Below are 20,880 nucleotides of genomic sequence, written 5' to 3' on the forward strand. Positions count from 1 at the left end.
TTGCTGGTCCGAGTGAAACCCCATCTTTGAATCCTGCGTGGGTTGCCCATGCCAAGGTCTGTTGACTCCGATCCGGAAGCCGACACCGCCGACAGCGAGAGCCTTCGTGGGACAGCTCGTGATCCACTCCAGGACATCCTCGGTGCCCCAGAGTCCACGTGGCAGCGGAGACAAGGCACCCGACATCGATCTGACTGCGCCCGACATTGCCTGGTTCCTTCCTGGTCACTGGCTAGTGACCCAGACTCTGTCCCCTCTGCTTTCAGGTACCCTTCAACTTCGATCCACCCTTGGATCGCACCGGAGACTTATCACCTGGACGCCTGCAGCATCATCATCCTCAGGCACCATCGAACTGCGTGACGAAACCCGACACAGGTTGGCACCTGTGCACCCGCGTCCTGTGGGTGAGGTAACTTACTAGCGCCGGTGTTCCCACACTGGTACACACCTCTAGGGCCTAAGTCTAAAGTTTGGTAGTCCTAGTCCAGTCGGAAGACTCCTTTTGCAATAACATTGTAACTTTTACGCACCATTGACTTTACATTGGTGAAAGCCGTGCTTCCCGCACTGCACCCGAATCCCGCGGGCTACTCCCGTCCTAACTGCTGTTAGTCCAGTGTAGTCCCAGCGATTCACAAGGCCCTAGGCCTTATTCCCGATCGATTAGTGATTGTTATACCACTTTATTGATATATGGTTTGAGTGGCCACCGGCCTCATCCAAAACGTGCAACTTGTCTATGTTAAACTGTGCTTTTATTTAAACGCTTGTGCTTCATTGTTTATAAAGAGTAGTGGGGATTATTCTAAGAATAAATACATATATTTTGATAATATATAACTTGTGTGGTGTCCTTTCATTTGATATTACAGGAGTGTATATGGTAAAACAGCTGGCTTCACATGCCCTCTTGAGTTAAGCCTTTAAGGCTGCTTAGTCCATGCTACCCCTAGGATAGCTTGTCTATAAGGTTGACTTACAACCAGACACCATAAGGGATTGTTTGGACTGATACAAGGTGCCCACAGAACTGTGGACATCATATACCAGGCCAACTTCTCACAGGGAGTGGGCAGTGCCGATGGGAGAAGTGGACTGTGCAAGAGGGGAAGTGGGTGGCAAAATAAGCACTGGGCATCACAAGAAGCTCAAACTCAGGGGAGCTGTAAGGAAGCAAGGGCCCGTGTTGTGAAAGGTTTCAGAAGGTCCACATGGAGAGTCAGGAGGCCGTGGTGAGTGAGGTCTGGCGAGGAAGAGGCTGATAAACCCATGAGGATGTGACAGTCGGAAGCGCATGGTGTGAAATGGGACGCCGCTCCCATGCATTAAAAGGTTGCGCATGAGTTCCCTCCAAAAGTACATATCCAGTCTGCCTGGTGATATTTAGCACCCGTGCATGGAGAGAAAGTCTGTGTTTGGGAGAACGGAGCATCCAGTCTTGTAGTATAAGCAGAACATTGAGCCATGATCTTAGAGCAGGATCGGATTATCGCATATGCAAAGATAAAAGCAGATACCTTGGACACTGCCTGCAACATTCTTATAAAATATACACAGCACATGTGGCCTAGGAGCACGCTGGATCAGTACACTGATCAAGGTACATTAAATTGGCAAACACAGCAGCGCTGTGATAGATTCAGCCCAGGGTTGGCGCTTACCTCTCGCTCAGTCTCATCCTCTTCGTTCATTATATCGTACACTTTCTCCAGCAGCTTCACTCCCAGCCCATGCACCACATCCCTCCGGAGAGCCTCGATCGTTCTTTGGACCTTCTCGGATACAGTGTCTTAAAACAGGAACAAAAAGAAAATATCAGTTTATAGTCAATCGTGAATGAACTCTGGTACCATGAGCGTGAAGAGCGGGTGCTAGCAGCGAAGAGCTGTGCTGCAAGGTACAGCACGGAGTCATAACTACACTACATAAACCACGGTAAACATAAAATAATCAAAGTAGCAAGGCAACTCTAGGTATCAAAGCATTGCATTTTGTAATTCCAACTATTGTTTATTTTGCTTTTCAAAGAAATTATATCTAAAAAGATTTACTTACAGACACTGCTTCTTAAAACATCTTTAGTTTAAACTCACATTTGTTGTTCATTTGGTAATGGCATATTGACCATGTACAGTGCTTTATACATTTTTACATGCTCCTAAATTTAGAGATGTATTTCTTAGTACATCATGGCACGTTTCCATTAAGCCTGGTTAGCAAATCATGGGCAGATTTCCCTTGCCTAAAGAACACATCACTATTGACCACGTTATTTAGCTTCGGTTGGCGTTTTCTGGTAGGGACTCGTATCTAGCTGCAGATTCCTCCTTTTGAATATTCACTCGGGTCAGAGTGGATCTGGATACGTTTCAGCAGCACTTCTGGGCGCCGGGTGGTGGCGCCGTGCCACTCCACAATGCCAATGTTCCACCCCGGAAATGACGTGTGGCGCGTCTACAGGCTGCACCTGCCCCCCACAGGTAGGGGTGAGACCAAATGTAGATTCCTAGACTTGGAATGTTACTACTGGATAGGGTCTGAAGGTGGTGTACGGTGGGTTGACATAAGAGCTTAAAGCTCACTCACACGCCACGCCAATGGGAGGACGAAGATGAACACTGTCTTAACGGACAGGAGCTGTAAAGCAGCTCAAATGAAGTGCACATTAGAAACGCGAGGACCAAGTTAAGGTCCCAATGTAACAAGACAACGGTAGAGGGAAGAAACAAATGTTGTACACGTTTAAAAAAAAGAGCATAACAACTGGACATTTAAACCATGAGGACTGATCTGGGAATTGGAAAAAGGACGATAAGTCTCCTTTAACTGAGCCCAGAGCAAGGCCTTCACGAGCTAAAGACAAAACAAACAACAAAATGTCAGATAACTCTGCCTGGAGGGCGTCTATCTGCCGAACACTGAACCAAACCCCAAATTAGTCCCAACAACAGGTGTATACAGTTTTTGTCGAGTCATGCCTGGCTGCCAAGATGACATCAACCACCTCCGGTGGAAGGCGTTCAACTGTCGTCGCTCAACCTCCAAGCACGAAGGTGTAGATTGCAAAGGCCCGGGTGTAGAACCCTGCCCTGGTTATGCAACAGGAGATCCTTTCGGAGGGGCAGCCTGATCAGAGGACAGATGCTGAAGCCCAGGAGTTCTGGATACCATACTCTCCATGATCAGTCTAATGCAACCAGGATGACTTGGAAATGATCACCTCTGGTCTTCTTGAAAACTTAGGGCAGGAGTGGTATTAGCAGGAAGTTCAACTCACAGCAGAGCACGTCTCCGAGCGAGTGATGCCTTGGGAACTCCAACTCGGAGTGCTGATATTGTGTGTTCTGGGCAGCGGCAAACAGATCGAGGCAAGGTTCTCACCATTCTCGGAAGAGACCTTGCACCACCTCTGAGTGTTACTGACAATCGTGTCCCACTAGGCGCTGACGGCTGAGCTGGTCTGCCCTGGCACACAGTGATCTTTCCAGGCGGTTCACCACCAGGAAGATTCCTTGGTGGTCCAACCATTTCCCGATGTGCAAGGCCTCATGGCACAGAGTTTGTGATCAGATGCCACTCCGCCCGGTTTGTTACAGTAGCACATGGTGGGGGTGCTGTCCATGAGCACCTGTACGAGCATCCCCTTGATGAATGAAAGAAAGGCTCCGGTCCAGAAGGCGGCTATGGAGCTGGGACTCCACCAGAGGCATCTGATCTCCCTGGCCACCTCAACCCAGAAGTGATACATCGGTCACCACTCTGAGCTCTGGGTGGGGAATGGAGGGTTCTCTCGTGGACCCAATCACAGTCCACCAGTCACTCCTCTGAAATCTGGATGTGGTCAGAAAGGTCCTCCTGATGTTGGTCCCACTCAGACTTCCGATTCCACCGTAGAGCCAGCAAATTCTACCTGGTGCGCTCAACTAGCAGGATACAGGAGGCATCAGTCCCAGGAGTCTCAGAGTAGACCTCACTGAAATCCAGGACCAAGGCTGAAAAATCGGGATCATTGCCTGAATGTCCTGGACTCTCTTTCCCACGGGAAAGGCACGAAAACAAACTATGTCAAGAATGGCTCAAAATAAGGGGAGCGTCTTTGGAGGAGTCAAATATGACTTTGGCAAGTTGATAGTGAATGCCAAATATGACAGGCAGTTCGCTGTAATCACAAGGTGGCTGATGACTGCACGGGTGAGCCGTCTTCAACGGCCAGTCAAGGTAGCACCCCTGACCTCAGAAAATGTGTTGCTACCACCACCACCACTTTTGTGAACACCTGAGTGGGGCACTAGTGAGACCAAATAGGAGCAAACTGAAAATACTACAGTCCCACCCTGAACCACAGGTAGGGTTGATGGGTCTGTAGGAAGGCGTTGAGAGGGCACAGGTCTACAATAGTACAAAGGCCTCTCCTCTGTCCTTCTTGGGCAACAAAGTAGCAGAAATGCCCTACTTCTGGCACGGGCACACTCTCATATCCCCTTTTGCCAGAAGGGCTTGCACTTCTGTCGCAAAACAGAAAGAGGATCCTCCGCCAGTCGTAGGAGGGGGGACAGTGGAAAGTGCGGTGGTGCAGAAAGAAAGGGTGGGCATAGCTCTTCTCAACAATCTGCAAGATCCATCGGTCTGTTATGGTAAGCCAACCCACCAAGACTAGTGGGATCCTGCCTCCTACGGGTGGCCGTGGTCCACTAATGATATGCTAAAGTGGTTTGGCAGGAGGTGATGCAGGGAGGATAGCGGATTGGGCGACCCATTGACAGTGGGAGCAGTGGGTGTGGTGAGATAGGAGGAATTTGGTAATTACGAGTTACTCTTGTAACCCAGAATTATTGATGCATTCTGCCGCTCTACCGGGGGAATTAATCCACAGTAGTGGTAGTTCCTAAAACAGGACTGGAAGAAGGAGCAGTTCATCTTCGTTTAAAAATCACTGCTGATTAAAGTTTAATCTGCAGCATTTTTTAAACAGAGTGACTGCTCCCTCTTCCAGCCCTGTTTCTAAATCACTGCAGTGCACACCCTTCGGCGCCCTTACATACTCTGCAGTAATCACTGCAGTACAATCACTGCATAGTATTGTAAGGGTACAGACTTCAGAGTGGTGTTTGGCTGTGCTTTTTTATGAGCGCAAACTGCATCCTTATATCTATTTTTGGACAATGGGGTGCATTTTGCCCTACGAAAATAAGGTCAAATGCCCACTTGGCCCTGCGGCGGAACTCCACAGAATCTCACAGAATGTTAATGTAATTACACGGAATCAAACTCCGCCAAATCCGCGCTCCCCAACTTGTAAGCTCAAAGTAATTCCAAAAGTGGCAGTTTCCTTTCCCAGTACAAATCCAATAGCAATGTGCAGTCAGAGCTCTCTCTATACATGTGGACCTATTCTGCAAGCCTTGCAAAGCAAAGACAGGGAAAATCATTAATGGCCTCAACGCCTTCACTAGGGCGGAATGATGATGACTGAACTTGGCGGCCCCTTGGCGGATGGGCCGCTTGGTCAAAGGTTTACTCTGGTGAAGCCAGCTGAGGCTCCACCAGTATACACCTTACACTTCACCAACTCTAAATATACAGGGAGGGGACCACACGCTTAAGGGGGTGGGAGCACGGCCTCTTATGGCAGTGCTCCCACCCCACCAATCGCTCAATCTCTAAAGAAGACCATGAACTGTTTGACCTCTTTACTTCTGAAAATCTAAGCCTAAAAAATGCAGGTAGCTGCAATTCGGTGAGCTGCAGTTGTATCTGGCTCCTGTGTTTCAAACGACCAAGTCCCTGCCGGTCAGAAAAAGATCAACTAGGTGCCCTAAAGTCCTATAAGCCAGTGAGAACTGGCCTGCCAAATGAGGAATGGGAATTTAGACCTTGTATCATATTTTGAGAAAAACAATTTCAAACAGGCTTATGTGTGCATTGACTGAAAACAAACATTTAATGATGGACCTTACCTCATGGTCAACTGCTACTCTTAGAGCATAAAAAAATAACAAAGGGAACATTTTACTTATTTTACATAACTGTAAAGTAAGCACACACACACCACCAGGTCACTGATATCTTGCAAGGGCTCATGTCAGAGGTGAGACATAGTCATGCAGCTGCAGCAGAGTCACTCCAAGAAAGGTCAAGTCACACGGCCAAACGGGTCCTCCGCAGCAGGAGGGCGAGGTTCAGACTAGATTTTGGTCTCACTGTCATATCCACCTTTCACTAGCCCACGGACTGACCGTGCTGCTTCAGTGAAGGACTCCCTCGAGACTTCCACCTTTCACCAGCCCACGGATTGACCGTGCTGCTTCAGTGAAGGACTCCCTGGAGTCTCCCACCTTTCACTAGCCCACGGACTGACCGTGCTGCTTCAGTGAAGGACTCCCTCGAGACTTCCACCTTTCACTAGCCCATGGACTGACCGTGCTGCTTCAGTGTAGAGGACTCCCTGGAGTCAGACAACAGACCTTAAGATGCTCCAGGCCTGATGCAGCAGTGGGCATTATATCAGATTCCTCGGCGTGGCACGAGGGGCACTTATGCAAACCAGGGCCCAATGGGAGGGCTTCCTCTCAAGAGACAGGAGAGTACATATAAATAGTCTGAAGGAGCATAAACACTAAACAATATAATGAGAAACATACACTGACCTGGAGGAAACTCATTGAAAAGGAACTCCTGTGGTTCGTAGGCAGCCTTCCCGTGCAGGATCAACGTGTCTCTGTATTTTCGGTGAAGCTTGAACTCGCATAGTGGGGCAGGGTGGGTTTCATCTCTGTCCTTCACCTCCATTTTAAGTGTTTGTGTCATGAGCTCCACAAGATCATGCATTTCAGAAGAATCTGATTTTCTGGGAGAGAGAACAATCTTACTGAAAACTCATTTTAGATTGGTTGTCAAAAAAGCAACGTTGATCTTTATTATGACTTTGGAGCAGCGCATAGGGTCCAAAAAAAAAATCAGGGTCCACTGAATTCCTCCACCTACATTTCCTCATTCCTCTCCCACTGAGTCACTCTGGTCCCTAAACACATGTTCTCCATGCGCTCAAGTGAAGGCCATCGCAGTGTAGGAAATAGGGGCCAATTTTTCTGGAGTAATGAGTCACTGTTACATAATATGAGCGACAATGTTCATTCGACTGACCATGGTGTGGTATATAAATAAATAATACCGGATCTATTTTTGTCTAGGCATAGCAATAACAGATAGCTCAATAAATAAGAGTCAAGATTCGAGGTAGTAGGAGTTTTGCAGGTTTAATACAGCATAAGGACAGGAACAGGACAACCTGCACAGGAATAGGATGGCAGGGCCCAGCAGCTGCCGGGGCTGGATCTGGGATGAGCGCGCTAACATTTAATAACAATACACGATCATATATACTAAAACAGTTGCATTACAATACATACGATAGGCGGGGCAGTGGGTGTGATCAATAGCAGTCGCGAAAGATAAGGGTGAAAAATGGGTGTAACAGGGGCGTATACATAGACATGTGATGCAAACGTAACAGACTATGTCATAAATGGGGCGGAAACATGGAGGGGGCTACCTAAGGAGCCGGGACCTCTGACCTAATGGTGCGCGCAAACTGGCAATGACGTGTTACTAGGAGAAGCTGGGGGCTACGAACTCTGTGCTAGGAGCAGAGACTGAAGTCTGGAGAGTCAGGGCGACATGTACCTAAGCAGTATCTAGTATCTGATGTTTAGAGAACTTGTTGATAGAATCCAAAAGTTATCGGGGTAAAGGCGAACAGACTCTAAGACTGGAGCATGCATTATTCTACATGTAGTGCGTGATGGAGAATATTAAATGAGCATTAAATACAGTATTTCTCTAACATGGAGACGTAGAGGCTAGACAATGACGGAAACTATTGATGCAGTTCAGTAGCTTAGGAATGCAGAGAAGGAGGACTGAACTGATAACTGGAATCATAACATACTCTTGGCAGACTCAGGGGCAGGGCCAGGCTGAGCCGGGCACTGCGAGGCAGGAAGTAAGTGAAGGGTCGAGGATACAGGTGGGGGCTGTATCGCTCCTCAGCGAGGCTTCAGGAGACAGGAGCTGAATCTGGTGTCCGGGCCCTTTTGAGGCCTAGAAACGGGGACTTTACAATGGAATAACGTGCACACTGAGAAACGTGGCAACGTAGCTTTACATAGGCCTGATATTCGTAGTATTCACGAGAACTGGAAACTGACATACTAGAGGTGGACACAACTGTAATTGCGCCTTTAATCGAACATGGGGAATACATATGCATATTAATCATGCATAGATAACATATGATGGATGACGCGTAGGGACACAGAACATGGCAAAATTTACTTTTCCACATTCCCTCCTTGTCACTACGTTTCCATCAGGAAACATCAATATTCATGATACCATCTATCATTTCATACAGTATCATTTGCTCGTCTCGAATTTTCTGGGAACGGGTTTTAGAACGGGGCTTGGGACTAGGAATACAAGAGGTAGCACAAATGCCGCAAATCGCAGGGCCACATTGTATACAGAGGCAGCAGCTGAATATGATCGCTACTGTAATACCTAGAAAGGACAAGACTTTCCATCCCCAAGCGGAAATTATATTCCAGAACCAACCGGACCATGTCCAGGTGCCTGGGTCTTGGTGTAACAGATGGGCAATTTTATGGAGTCTGGTTATAGCTGAATAAACAGACGGCGCGTTATTAGGAATGAAAATGCAGCAACTAGATCCGATGACTCTACAGGCCCCGCCCCTATCGGCCAATATGACGTCAAGGACGAGACGATTCTGTAAAACGACAAATCTCATAGCAGATTGCTCTTCGGTTAAGTTACCTAGAGCAGAGGCAGTCTCATTAACTACTGCTTCAAGGGTTCTGGTTAACCTACGAATTAGTTTACTATTCTGGATAGGGCCTATAAAGAAGAAAAAACCTCTATTGAAATCTGTATACTGTTCTAGAGCAGTTTCAGTATAGTCGACAATGGGGGACTCCCTTCTATGTCTAAGGTGTACTAGATGTGTGTTTCTATGGTAATCAGATGGGGCTAGGAAAACAGGTGGCAGTAGGAAGGCAATATAACAGGTTCCCTCCCAATCGAGGGGCAGACGAACATATGCGGTCTGACCACAAATAAAATAAGAATGACGTGAGGCTTTAAAAATAGATTTCCCACTGTCACTATATTTGACAATAGTAGTACAATCGCTATGTCCTACATGTACGGAACCATTATTTCGGACACATAATTCGCCTTTGACTGGTAGTACTGAAATAGCAGGTAAATCTGGAGTGGAATCAGACTGAACATTCAGGACCATGAAATTCGAAGAATAATTACCTAAATTGTAAACTTCGTTTTCTAGATCTAACCCGGTTCTGTGGGGAAGACCTTGCTTGTCTGGAAAACATGTACTGTTAAGAAAAGACATATCTGTTGAAGATGACGTTAACGTGGACCATGCTCCACACGAACCATTATGTGAAAATGGATAAGGAAAGAGTGGCAGAACTCCCTTCGGTGTCTGGAAAGGGGGGAGTCGACCACACACCCAACAATTTGTGGCATTGCTGGTCTGGTGTGAATAATGTAACATGCGGATGAAAGAATTGTTCCGCATAGCGAGGCGGTAAGAAAGTTCATGAGGAGGCAGATCACTAAACGTGTGCTCTACTGTAGCATTAGAAGACTTATTTACATGAGAAACTGGAAAATACAAGTAGAATGCATAACTGGTGCAGGAAATCATAATACTGAGAAATAATATGAAACATAGAAAAACGATACATCGGATTGAGTTTTGACTAACTCTCTCACTATGGGGGTCTATTTTATACATGTCAGAAACCGGTCTAACCGTTTCACCTAGGGGAGGACTTAGACAATCAAACTGGCTGACTTATTTTACTAGACCTTAACTTGAGTTTATACTCCTGTTGCGGAGTTTTCTCTAACAGGGAGGGTGCAGTATCATTGTCTTTTGCGGGACAGTCCTTAAGAATGGTACTTTGGCAGTCCTTTGAATCCTGGGAAATGTTCTTTGAGACTGGCTTCAATCCATAAAAATTTTTAATATGCGAAAGATGCACCCAGCCTTTGCGTCCCTCCAACTTCACGGCTGTACGGGTGGCCAGGAGGACCTGTCGGGGCTCCTTCCAGCGAGGCTCCAGTGGACTTGAGCGATCGAAATTTCGCACTAGGACCATGGATCCGGGAACGATTTCATGCGGTGCCACCTCGGTATTGTCTGGAAATGCGGCGGCAACCTGTGAACGACAAGAGTTGAGGGCAGACATCAAGGAAGCTAGGTAATCTGTCAGCATATTACTTGAAACATCGGTAATACTTCGAGGTCTAGGAGTACCCCACATGTTAGGGGGTCGGCCGAAAACGACCTCATACGGGGACAGACCTGATCTGGAATGTGCGACCATGCGCATATAGAACAGAGCGACTGGCAGAGCTACTAGCCAGTCCACACCTTTCTCTTGACAAACCTTGGCAATGCGAATTTTCAGGGTCTGATTATGTCTCTCTACGAGACCGGCTGCTTCAGGATGGCGTACACAATGGAACTTCCACTGGTACCCTAACAAAAGGGACACATGTTTCATGAGTTCAGATGAGAATGGCTGGCCGTTGTCAGAATATACGACTCTAGGGAGTCCGTAACGGGGGAAGAACTCACGAACCAACTGCTTGGCAGTGGTCGCAGCTGTGTAATCTGGGACTGGATATGCCTCCGTCCACCTGGACAAAGCGCATACAACTACAAGGACATACTTGAAACCTCGACATCGCTCCATCTGAATGTAATCCATCTGGAGGACTTCAAAAGGGTGGTCAGGGGGCTGGAATCCACCTTGTTCCACCGGGACACTTTTACCTGGATTAAACTGACAACATATCATACAGGTACGGACCTTCTGCTTGGCTGCAGCTCGTAAATGCTTGTTGAACCAAATATTCTGGATACTGTCTAACATGGCTTTTTCTCCTAAATGTGCTGGACTATGTGCGGTATTAATAATGACTTGAACCATAGAGTCGGGGAGAAACCATGTGGCTCTACCCTTTGTCACCCATCCCTGATCTGTCTGGACCCCTCCTTGTTCGGACCATTTCTTGATTTCATCGGGAGTAGCATGTAACTGGATATCTATGACATCTTGAGTAGGGTCTTTAACTGTCATGCATGTAGTCGGATCTGGAGTGTGCGTCTGTGTCGGATTAACTGAAATGTCTGGAGTCTGAGCTGTAAGCTTGGCTGTGCGATCTGCTAGATCATTACCCTGGGAAATAATGTCAATAACTTTCGTATGTGCTTTGCACTTCATGATAGCAATGGATGTCGGTAAATGTATTGCATCTAACAGAGCCTGAATGAGGAGACCATGCGGAATCTTGGTTCCATGAGAAGTCATGAAACCTCTCTCCTGCCAGAGCACTCCGAAGTCGTGTACAACTCCAAATGCGTAACGTGAATCGGTGTAAACATTAACTTTCAGGTTCTTGGCGTGTATGCAGGCTTGTGTCAGAGCAACTAGCTCTGCTGCTTGAGCAGACAGGGTGTCAATACGGTGTGTCTCTATAACGTCAGTGTCAGTAGTCACTGCATACGCGGCTACTAGTTCTCCTGTACTAGTTCTCATGCATGAACCATCCACATAAAGTGTCAGGTCGGGATCTGGTAATGGAATATCTGTCAGATCTTGTCTTGGCTTTGTCATGATGTTAACTACTTCCACACAGTCGTGTGTGGCAGAATTCGAAGTAACTGATGGTAACAATGTAGCAGGATTTAAAACGTTGCAGCGTCTGATTTCTATGTGTGGCTGGAACAGTGTCAATTCATAACCTGTTAAACGTGCAATTGTCAAGTGCTGAGTTTGTGTTCGGTTTAAAAGAACTTCCACGGAGTGTGGGACTTGTACTGTCAAGGAATGTCCTAATACTATGGAATCACTTTGTCTGATAGCTAGTGCTGTGGCTGCAACCGACTTGAGGCACGCAGGCAGAGCCTGGGCTACAGGATCTAATGTGCTCGAAAAATAAGCACAGGGCTTGTATTGTCCTGCTTGATCTTGTGTGAGAACAGATAATGCTGTACCTTCGCGTTCTGTGACGAAAAGTGTAAAAGGCTTACTGTAGTTCGGTGTTGCTAGAACTGGAGCTTGGCATAGGGCTTTCTTTAACTCATTGAAACTAAGTGTATGTTCCGATGTCCAAGGGAGGACAGTCGATACGGCTGCCTCCTGTGCCGTTAACTGTATCAGTGGCTTGGCTAGAAATGCATACTGAGGAATCCATTGTCTGCAATAAGAAGTAAGGCCAATAAAAGCACGTACCTCCTTCTGGGTCTTGGGCTGAGGAAGACTCGCTATTAACTGGATACGGTCTGGTGTCAACTGCCTACCCCTCTTGGACAGTAAGTGTCCTAAGTAGACCACTTGCTGGACACAGAATTGAAGCTTCGAAGGGGACACCTTGTGTCCCATCTCGGCTAGGAAATACAAGACTGTAAGGGATGCTCGCTCGCAAGCACATTCAGAACGGGCTGTGATCAGGAGATCATCGACATACTGGAGCAGGGCAGTGTCAGTTGGCATGTGAATGTTGTCTAGTTGTCTCTTGAGTGCTTGACTGTAAATACTAGGACTTTCTGTGAAACCTTGAGGAGCGCGTGTGAACATATAGCTCCTTCCATTTAAACAAAATCCGAAAAGAAACTGGCTGTCTGGATGAATGGGGACACTGAAAAACGCGTTCTTGAGGTCTATGACAGTGAAAAATGAAGCTTCGGAATCAATGACTGTCAATAGGGAAGAGATATCTGGGACAACTGGATACTGGGGAATAATACATTTATTAAGCTCTCGGAGATCAATCACTAATCGATATACTGGAGGTGCATTTGGATCAGTACGTTTCATAACAGGAATGATCGGAGAATTGCATACATTGGAGTCAGTTTCTACAACTACTCCTTGAGCCATGAGCTCGTCAATAATTTTGGATAAGGCTGCTACAGCCTCAGGTGGCAATCTGTACTGTCTGATTCGTGGCAGGACTACACCTGGCTTGAGAGTCACACGATGGGGTGTGATTTGCATAAAGCCAACATCAGTTGGACCTTGCGCCCATAGATGCTGTGGAACATTGGACAATCTGGGATCAAAATCTCGTAATACATAGTGACCCTTGAAGTCACGTAGGAACAATCGTATTCCCTCTGGGGAACAGCATATAACTGCACCTAATTCTTTCAGTGTTTTAATGCCTAACAGATTTTCTGGACATGACTTAGTAAGTAACAGATCAGTAGTGCGGGACAATGGACCTACTTCTAGAGTAACTGGCTTTGATATTTCATTTACAATAGGTTTTCCTGAAAATCCAAGGGAAACATTTCTTGAGCCTGAGAGCGGAGCCCCTGGAACTTCGGCGTGACTTATAGTGGTCCTACTTGCCCCTGTATCAATCAAAAACTTTCTGTCTTTCCCTAATACTTGACTATGAACATAGGGACCTTCTTGATCTACAGGTATCTCGATGAGAGGCAAGCCTACCTCCATCTCTAGGCTGTTTCATGAATATGGCTGATACTCTGGATACTCAGACTGTGCATACTGGTACATCTGCTGTGTAACATGCTGTGTTGCAGCAATAGGCTGCGGTGCTGGAACTGTCTGTTGTGCATTCTGTGACTGAGGAGTCTGTGAAACTTGCTCTTGTCTCGGCGGACGTGGTCTTTCTTTAGTCTTACCGGTAGCTATGTTGTGTTTCAGAACTGCACACTCGTTTATAAAATGACCTGGCTGTTTACAATAATTGCAGTTTCCTTTAACGGGAGCTGCAGGATGACTGGCTTGATTTGGTCCCCTCTTCTGACTATCTTGAGGAACAGATTGTGCAACTAGTACTTTCATTTTCGTGTCTTTCATACGTTTTCTCTCATGTTCTTGCTCTTCTCTGATTCTATTCTGGTGGTATTGAAGCATCTGTAACATCTGGGACGGGGTATTAGCTTGCCAGGTACTTTCGACTTTCAAAACTCGGTTTTTTAATTTGTGGACTTGAATTCTCGACTAATTTAGTAACAAAAAGATGAGGGTATGACTCGCTACTTGTCTTGAGGCCACTGTTTATGGTAAAACATTTCTCAAATCTGGAATAGTAATCACTAATATCTTCGTCTTGTTTCTGTTTACAGGCTGAGATTGCATCCCAGTCTTCTTTTCTAGTTGTCAATAACCTAGGCAAAACTTGTATTAATAATTCTGGTAATTCTTTACATTCATCTCCAAGACCGGTACCTGGTACTCGTGCCTTGTCTTCAGCTTCTAGGACTGTCCAATCGATCTTTTTCTCTCCCACCTCCCATTCTTTTTCTTTGAGTTTCTCATATACCCCTGCGGGCAACAGGACTTTTAACATTTTAATAATATCTGGATACGTGTATTCTCCCATACGGAGCATGTCTTTTAATTCTCGGTGGAACCCTGCTGGATCTTTATCATGACAGGGAATTAACTTTTTCATCTCTAAGAGTTCCATCTTTGTGATAGGGGTGTAAACAAACACTCGTTGCATTTCACCACCGTCTGTCTTAACTGGATGTACTTCTCGTAACGGATTCTGTCTGTCTATGTAAAAGGGTTTACTTTCTGGGGGTGAGGCACGAACAAAATGTGGGTTCAGAAACGTTCTGTATTTGTGGCGCTGTTCTAGAATGACACTAATCAAATCGGTACCTAAACCTTTCCATTTATACTGGAGTAACTCGTTCAGGACATCGTGTAACGGACCTGGATCAGAATGTTGACCCTCATACAATGTAATGAGGTGCTGGATCATATACATACCCGCCAGTCGTTGCTCGGCTGGGGGCATTTTCAGAAACATTTGTGCCACTATTTCGTCTGGAAAAGTGGTAGAATCAGTAATCCATCGGACTGCTGATCGGACTAGTTCTTGTTCATGCATAGTACTTAACTCGCTATAACCGATTCGTGATTTCAGAATGTGATCGGTAGCTTGAAATACTTGTTCCAGAGAACCTTGTTCTGGTGCTGGATGATGAAAAATTGACTTGTGTTCTAGGCGCAAATGGCGATCTGGAAATCTAGATTTTCCTACATACGCTATTCTGTCGGGATTCTCGTCCTCTACCTCTTCTGTAGAAGAGTCATTTTCTTTCTCGCTTACTTGTGCTTCTTTACGTTGTTCGTGTACCCTTATTATTTCTTTACGAATCTTCTTGTACATACTCTCTATACTACTGATGGTCTTATGCTTACCCTCGGCTATATTATCACTCCACCTTGTCAGGACTTTCATTTCGGCTCGATCTTTGGTCGGATAATCTTGTTCCCTTATTAGACAATTAATCAGAAACTTTAATATCATGAGCTGGACTTCAACTTTTCTTTGGCACATGACGTCACTAATACTTTCTGGATCATTCCCTGTACGGATGAAACGATATATTCTGTCTAGATCTTCTTTCATATCTGGTAGGGTGACTAGATACTCGGTCACCTTTCTCACGCGTAATGAATATAAAACCATACTATCCTCGCCTGGGACTGGATCATAGCCACATTCATTAAGGGCTTTTCTTATTTCTGCAACAGACTGATACCTGGGCGTACGCTGTGACGCTTGTGCATGTAATTCGGATAACGTTAAACGCTTGTGTGGCGGCGGGGTTTGAGGAGGACCTCCCCCTGCGGCCCCTAAACTAGAGTCGTCTACTGATGCTCTTCGTCCTGGCAGAGTGGGAAATGGAAATGCAGGCTGGACTTGGATGGCGGGCTGGACCGGGGGTACCGTAACAGGTACTCCGGTGTCTGGAGGAGCGGGAATTGCCTGATTTACAGGGACTGGCGGAGCAGGAACAGGATTTGCATATTCTGGGACTGTGTCGTCCAAATAGGACGAAATGAAAATATCAGCTGCGGTCGGTTTGTGACGTAGCTTGGTCGGAACTAGTGGTGGCGGGAAATTACTGGATGCCTCTGGGGTCGCTTTTGGCAAGCCCTCGGCAAGAAGAGGATACATACCCTTGATGAGGGCATGCCTCTGTCTGTCTGTCTGTTCGGTTTTGACTCGTTCACCAATCTCGATTAATTCCCTTTCTTGGGCTCGTTCTAAGGATTCTCTACTTAATTCTGACTTTCTGATTTCTTTTTCGGTTCTTTTATGAGATTCTTTGCGCCATAACTCGATGGCATCTTTCTGTGACTGTCTGGCTTTCTTTTTCCATAATGCTTCTTCTACTCTCATGATGCACTCGGCATCCCACGTACCTGATACGGGCCATCTATACTTCTCCTCTAACTGTTTGGTATACTCTACCCATAAATCTAGATACAATATGGCGCTTATGCCATGTTTCTGATACATAAAATGACCTGGACTGTCCCTAGGCGGAACAGGAACTGCTGCTTCTAGCAGACCTTTTCTGGTTTTTAACTGACGCAGTTTTGAAAATAGCGGCATGACTGAACTATAATCTGGACACAATACAATACACAATAAACACGAGAATCACTTCGCACTCATACCACGACATTAAAATACATGAAAAACATTATGAATAACAGTTTGAACAGAATACTACCTGGAATACGGGAAACAGAATACATGAATTTTCTCGAGAACAGAACTGACTAGAACAGGAACTAGATGCACTGCTGAAACAGTACGAAACTTACCGGTCTCATACAGAGACACGTCAGGACCCGCATCCACCGAAGTGGACACTTCGTTTGTGGGCCTGTGTACCACCAACCCACGGACCAGAGTCAATTAGATTGACCCTGTCTAGATACTACCCCAGCAACGGTACTCACCGGGCAGCAAGAACGGAAGGCCTCAGACTGGACTGGACTGCTTCGACGCCGGACGGACGAACTTCGGACTTCTGTTACGGGTGGGCCTCCGGATACCTCGGACCTTGGACTCTCGGCTTGGGCTCTGGTCGGGACTCGCCGCGTTCCTCCACCGTCTCGTCTGGATGCTAGACCGCCTCCTCCGTCTCCTCCGTGGGCCTGAGGGATACTTGAAGCAGAAATATCTGCCGGTGCGCAGAAGAGTTCCGTCACGTCTGCAGAGGGTCAGGGGGTCGGCGTGGCTTCACCGACGCGTGGGGAAAGGGCAAGTCCCTATTCGGGCGCCATTATGTGGTATATAAATAAATAATACCGGATCTATTTTTGTCTAGGCATAGCAATAACAGATAGCTCAATAAATAAGAGTCAAGATTCGAGGTAGTAGGAGTTTTGCAGGTTTAATACAGCATAAGGACAGGAACAGGACAACCTGCATAGGAATAGGATGGCAGGGCCCAGCAGCTGCCGGGGCTGGATCTGGGATGAGCGCGCTAACATTTAATAACAATACACGATCATATATACTAAAACAGTTGCATTACAATACATACGATAGGCGGGGCAGTGGGTGTGATCAATAGCAGTCGCGAAAGATAAGGGTGAAAAATGGGTGTAACAGGGGCGTATACATAGACATGTGATGCAAACGTAACAGACTATGTCATAAATGGGGCGGAAACATGGAGGGGGCTACCTAAGGAGCCGGGACCTCTGACCTAATGGTGCGCGCAAACTGGCAATGACGTGTTACTAGGAGAAGCTGGGGGCTACGAACTCTGTGCTAGGAGCAGAGACTGAAGTCTGGAGAGTCAGGGCGACATGTACCTAAGCAGTATCTAGTATCTGATGTTTAGAGAACATGTTGATAGAATCCAAAAGTTATCGGGGTAAAGGCGAACAGACTCTAAGACTGGAGCATGCATTATTCTACATGTAGTGCGTGATGGAGAATATTAAATGAGCATTAAATACAGTATTTCTCTAACATGGAGACGTAGAGGCTAGACAATGACGGAAACTATTGATGCAGTTCAGTAGCTTAGGAATGCAGAGAAGGAGGACTGAACTGATAACTGGAATCATAACATACTCTTGGCAGACTCAGGGGCAGGGCCAGGCTGAGCCGGGCACTGCGAGGCAGGAAGTAAGTGAAGGGTCGAGGATACAGGTGGGGGCTGTATCGCTCCTCAGCGAGGCTTCAGGAGACAGGAGCTGAATCTGGTGTCCGGGCCCTTTTGAGGCCTAGAAACGGGGACTTTACAATGGAATAACGTGCACACTGAGAAACGTGGCAACGTAGCTTCACATAGGCCTGATATTCGTAGTATTCACGAGAACTGGAAACTGACATACTAGAGGTGGACACAACTGTAATTGCGCCTTTAATCGAACATGGGGAATACATATGCATATTAATCATGCATAGATAACATATGATGGATGACGCGTAGGGACACAGAACATGGCAAAATTTACTTTTCCACAATGGGTGGGTGGATGAATGAATGGCTGATTTGTACCCATCAGTATTTCAACCGGCGGCTCTAGGAAGCACAAAGATCACTGTGGTATATGAACAGCCTTTGCAGACTGCTCCGAGAGCGAAGAATCATCCCTTACTTCACTCATCCAGCCCCATGAATACCGTGTCAAACAAGACAAATACACAATAATCCACAAACTGTAGGAAGGCGAAGCGTGGCTCACTCTAGGCTTACCTTTTACAAATCATCGTACACAAACACACAGTGGTCCAATCCTCCCAACAGCTGCCTAGCCTCACTCAAAACTTAGATACCAGGTGTCAATCAGGACAAGCCACGGGTGAATGGACTCACAAAAAAAGTAAACATCAGAAAACTAAAAAGCAAACAAGTAATTTACCTTCACTAACAATCTTTCCGGTGGATACTCTCACAGCAGATTGCTCACCTTGTGAACACTACCCAGGCTTCAGACTTGATCCGGAAACATTTAGATGGTAAAGAATCCACTTCAGAGAACGGGAGATGGAAGGGGGTTGAGGAATCTGAGGTTAGAGTATCCACCAGAAAGATAATTACAGAACCGAAGTAACTGGCTCTTAGGATGGACGTCTAAACCGCAGGTTCCTGACCTTGGGAATAGTACCTCCCAAGGCAATGGGTCTGCTGACTGGCTCAAACCAAAAAGTCCTGCAGAAATGAGTGAGCGAAATGCTCCTCTCGATGGACCATACTATCGAGGCACTAGTGCTTTGTGAACGTGTCCCAACACTCACATAGTCGCCTGACAAATGTCCAGGACAAGCACTCCCGTGCTAAGGCAGTGTTATCTTTGGTCCTGGTGGTATGAGTCCACAAGTCTTCAGGGGGCTGTTCTTCTCACCAGTGATTAGCAGATTTTTAAACACAGTACAATCCATCTGAAACTGGTCGTTTTGTACTATCATGCCCCTCTTTGCACTGGAAAACCCTACAAAAAAAGCGGATCGTCTAATCAATGCTGCTTGTTACAATCAATAGAGAAACTTAATGCTCTTACGTTTCAAATGATGATGTATCTCTTCCTCATAGAGGGATAAGGCGGAGCAAAGAATGCCAGACGGGCATTAGTCCAGCTGACGTGAAAAGGAGTAACCACTTTTGGTAGAAATGGAGTTCGGGTTCTCAAAACCAAGGTGTTATAAGGTGGATTGACAAAGAGCCGGCAGTTCACTCACAGGTGTAGACCATGTTATGGCAATGACAGACTGTCTTCAAGGTGAGAAGTTTCAAGGGACAACTCTGCAGCAGCTCAAAATGGGTGCGCATCAAGAAGGTGAGGCATAAGTTCAAGTTCCACTGAGGCATTGCAAAGGGTCTTGGTGGGAACAAATGTTGCAAACCTTTCAAAAATCTCATCACAAAGGGTGATTTGAATAACGATGCCTGACCTGGTAACCGCAACAATTCTGAAAGAGCTGATCAATAGCCCATAATGATGCCCTAAGCTAGTCCTTGCTAGACTGGGGACAGAACAAACTATAAAATGTCAGACAACTTTGCCTGTAATGGGTTAATGTGTCGGGCGTCGCAGCAATCCACAATGTGTCACAACGACTGGTGTACACTTATTTTATGTTGGGTTGCCTCGCTGCCATATGGACATCCCCGACCTCCGATTGCAGGTCGAAGGTGGTCCATTGCCGCAGCTCAATCTCCAAGCATGGAGATGCAAACCGTGAATGCTGGGGTGCAACAAGCCGCCCTGCTGCCAGCGACAGAAGATCCTACCGAAGCAGTAGCTGGATGCTCATGCTCAGGGGTTTTGGGTACCACACTCCCCTGGCCCAATCCGGAGCCACTACGATGACTTCGTGCTGGTCGTTCTTGAGCTTTTTCAGAACTCTCGGCAGGAGAGGCAGTGGCTGGAAGGCATACAGAAGTCTTGAGCTTCACTCTAAAATCAAGATGTCTCAGAGAGAGAGCTGCTTTGGAAACTCCAGTGTGAAGAAGTGTTGATAGTGCACGTTCTTGGCCGTGGTGAAAAGATCAAGCGAGGGTTCTCTCCAATCTCTGGTGATCTCTTACCACCCCTCTAGCTGCTGCATCGGCTGAATCAAGGCGTACCTGATGGTAGCATTGGAGATGGCTTTCCCCACCTCTACTATTTCTTCCTCGCTCGTACGGTATTGGTCAGAGAGAGGTTGACGTTGCCACTCCCCCTCCATGTCTTCCCAGTGAGCTCTATCATACAAGAGTGGAGGCGCATTGAATTGGCAATGTGCCAGCATGAGGCCACACCCACAGCTACTCCCTGACCTGCAGCATCAATGCTCTTGCTCACCTTGTCGGCAGATGGAGTGTCACCCATGGCCTGGCCTGCTGCTCTTTTCCGGGCAGTGGTGACCACCAGGGAGTCCTGTGGGATGCGACCACTGATGTAAAGTGGGTCGGAGGGTGCCAGCTTGCAATTGCTTTCCAATCCGGAAAGTATCCATCCAAGATTTGACCGGGTC

The 20,880-nt window shown here is 46.7% G+C and overlaps 1 protein-coding gene across 2 annotated transcripts in view; it reads right to left on the reverse strand.

Annotated features, from left to right (window-relative positions):
• Positions 1-20,880, reverse strand: part of NEK4 (NIMA related kinase 4) — a 178,249-nt gene that overhangs the window by 7,722 nt on the left and 149,647 nt on the right. For both annotated transcript variants that reach the window (XM_078661914.1, XM_078661915.1), the window contains exons 14-15: positions 6,651-6,850; positions 1,665-1,792 (exon numbers count right to left, since the gene is read on the reverse strand). In XM_078661914.1, the coding sequence (XP_078518040.1) occupies positions 1,665-1,792; positions 6,651-6,850 (328 nt within the window). The remainder of the gene's footprint in view (positions 1-1,664; positions 1,793-6,650; positions 6,851-20,880) is intronic.

This window comes from Lissotriton helveticus, chromosome 9 (genome assembly GCF_964261635.1).
Source record: "Lissotriton helveticus chromosome 9, aLisHel1.1, whole genome shotgun sequence".
Classification (NCBI taxonomy): Eukaryota; Metazoa; Chordata; class Amphibia; order Caudata; family Salamandridae; genus Lissotriton; species Lissotriton helveticus.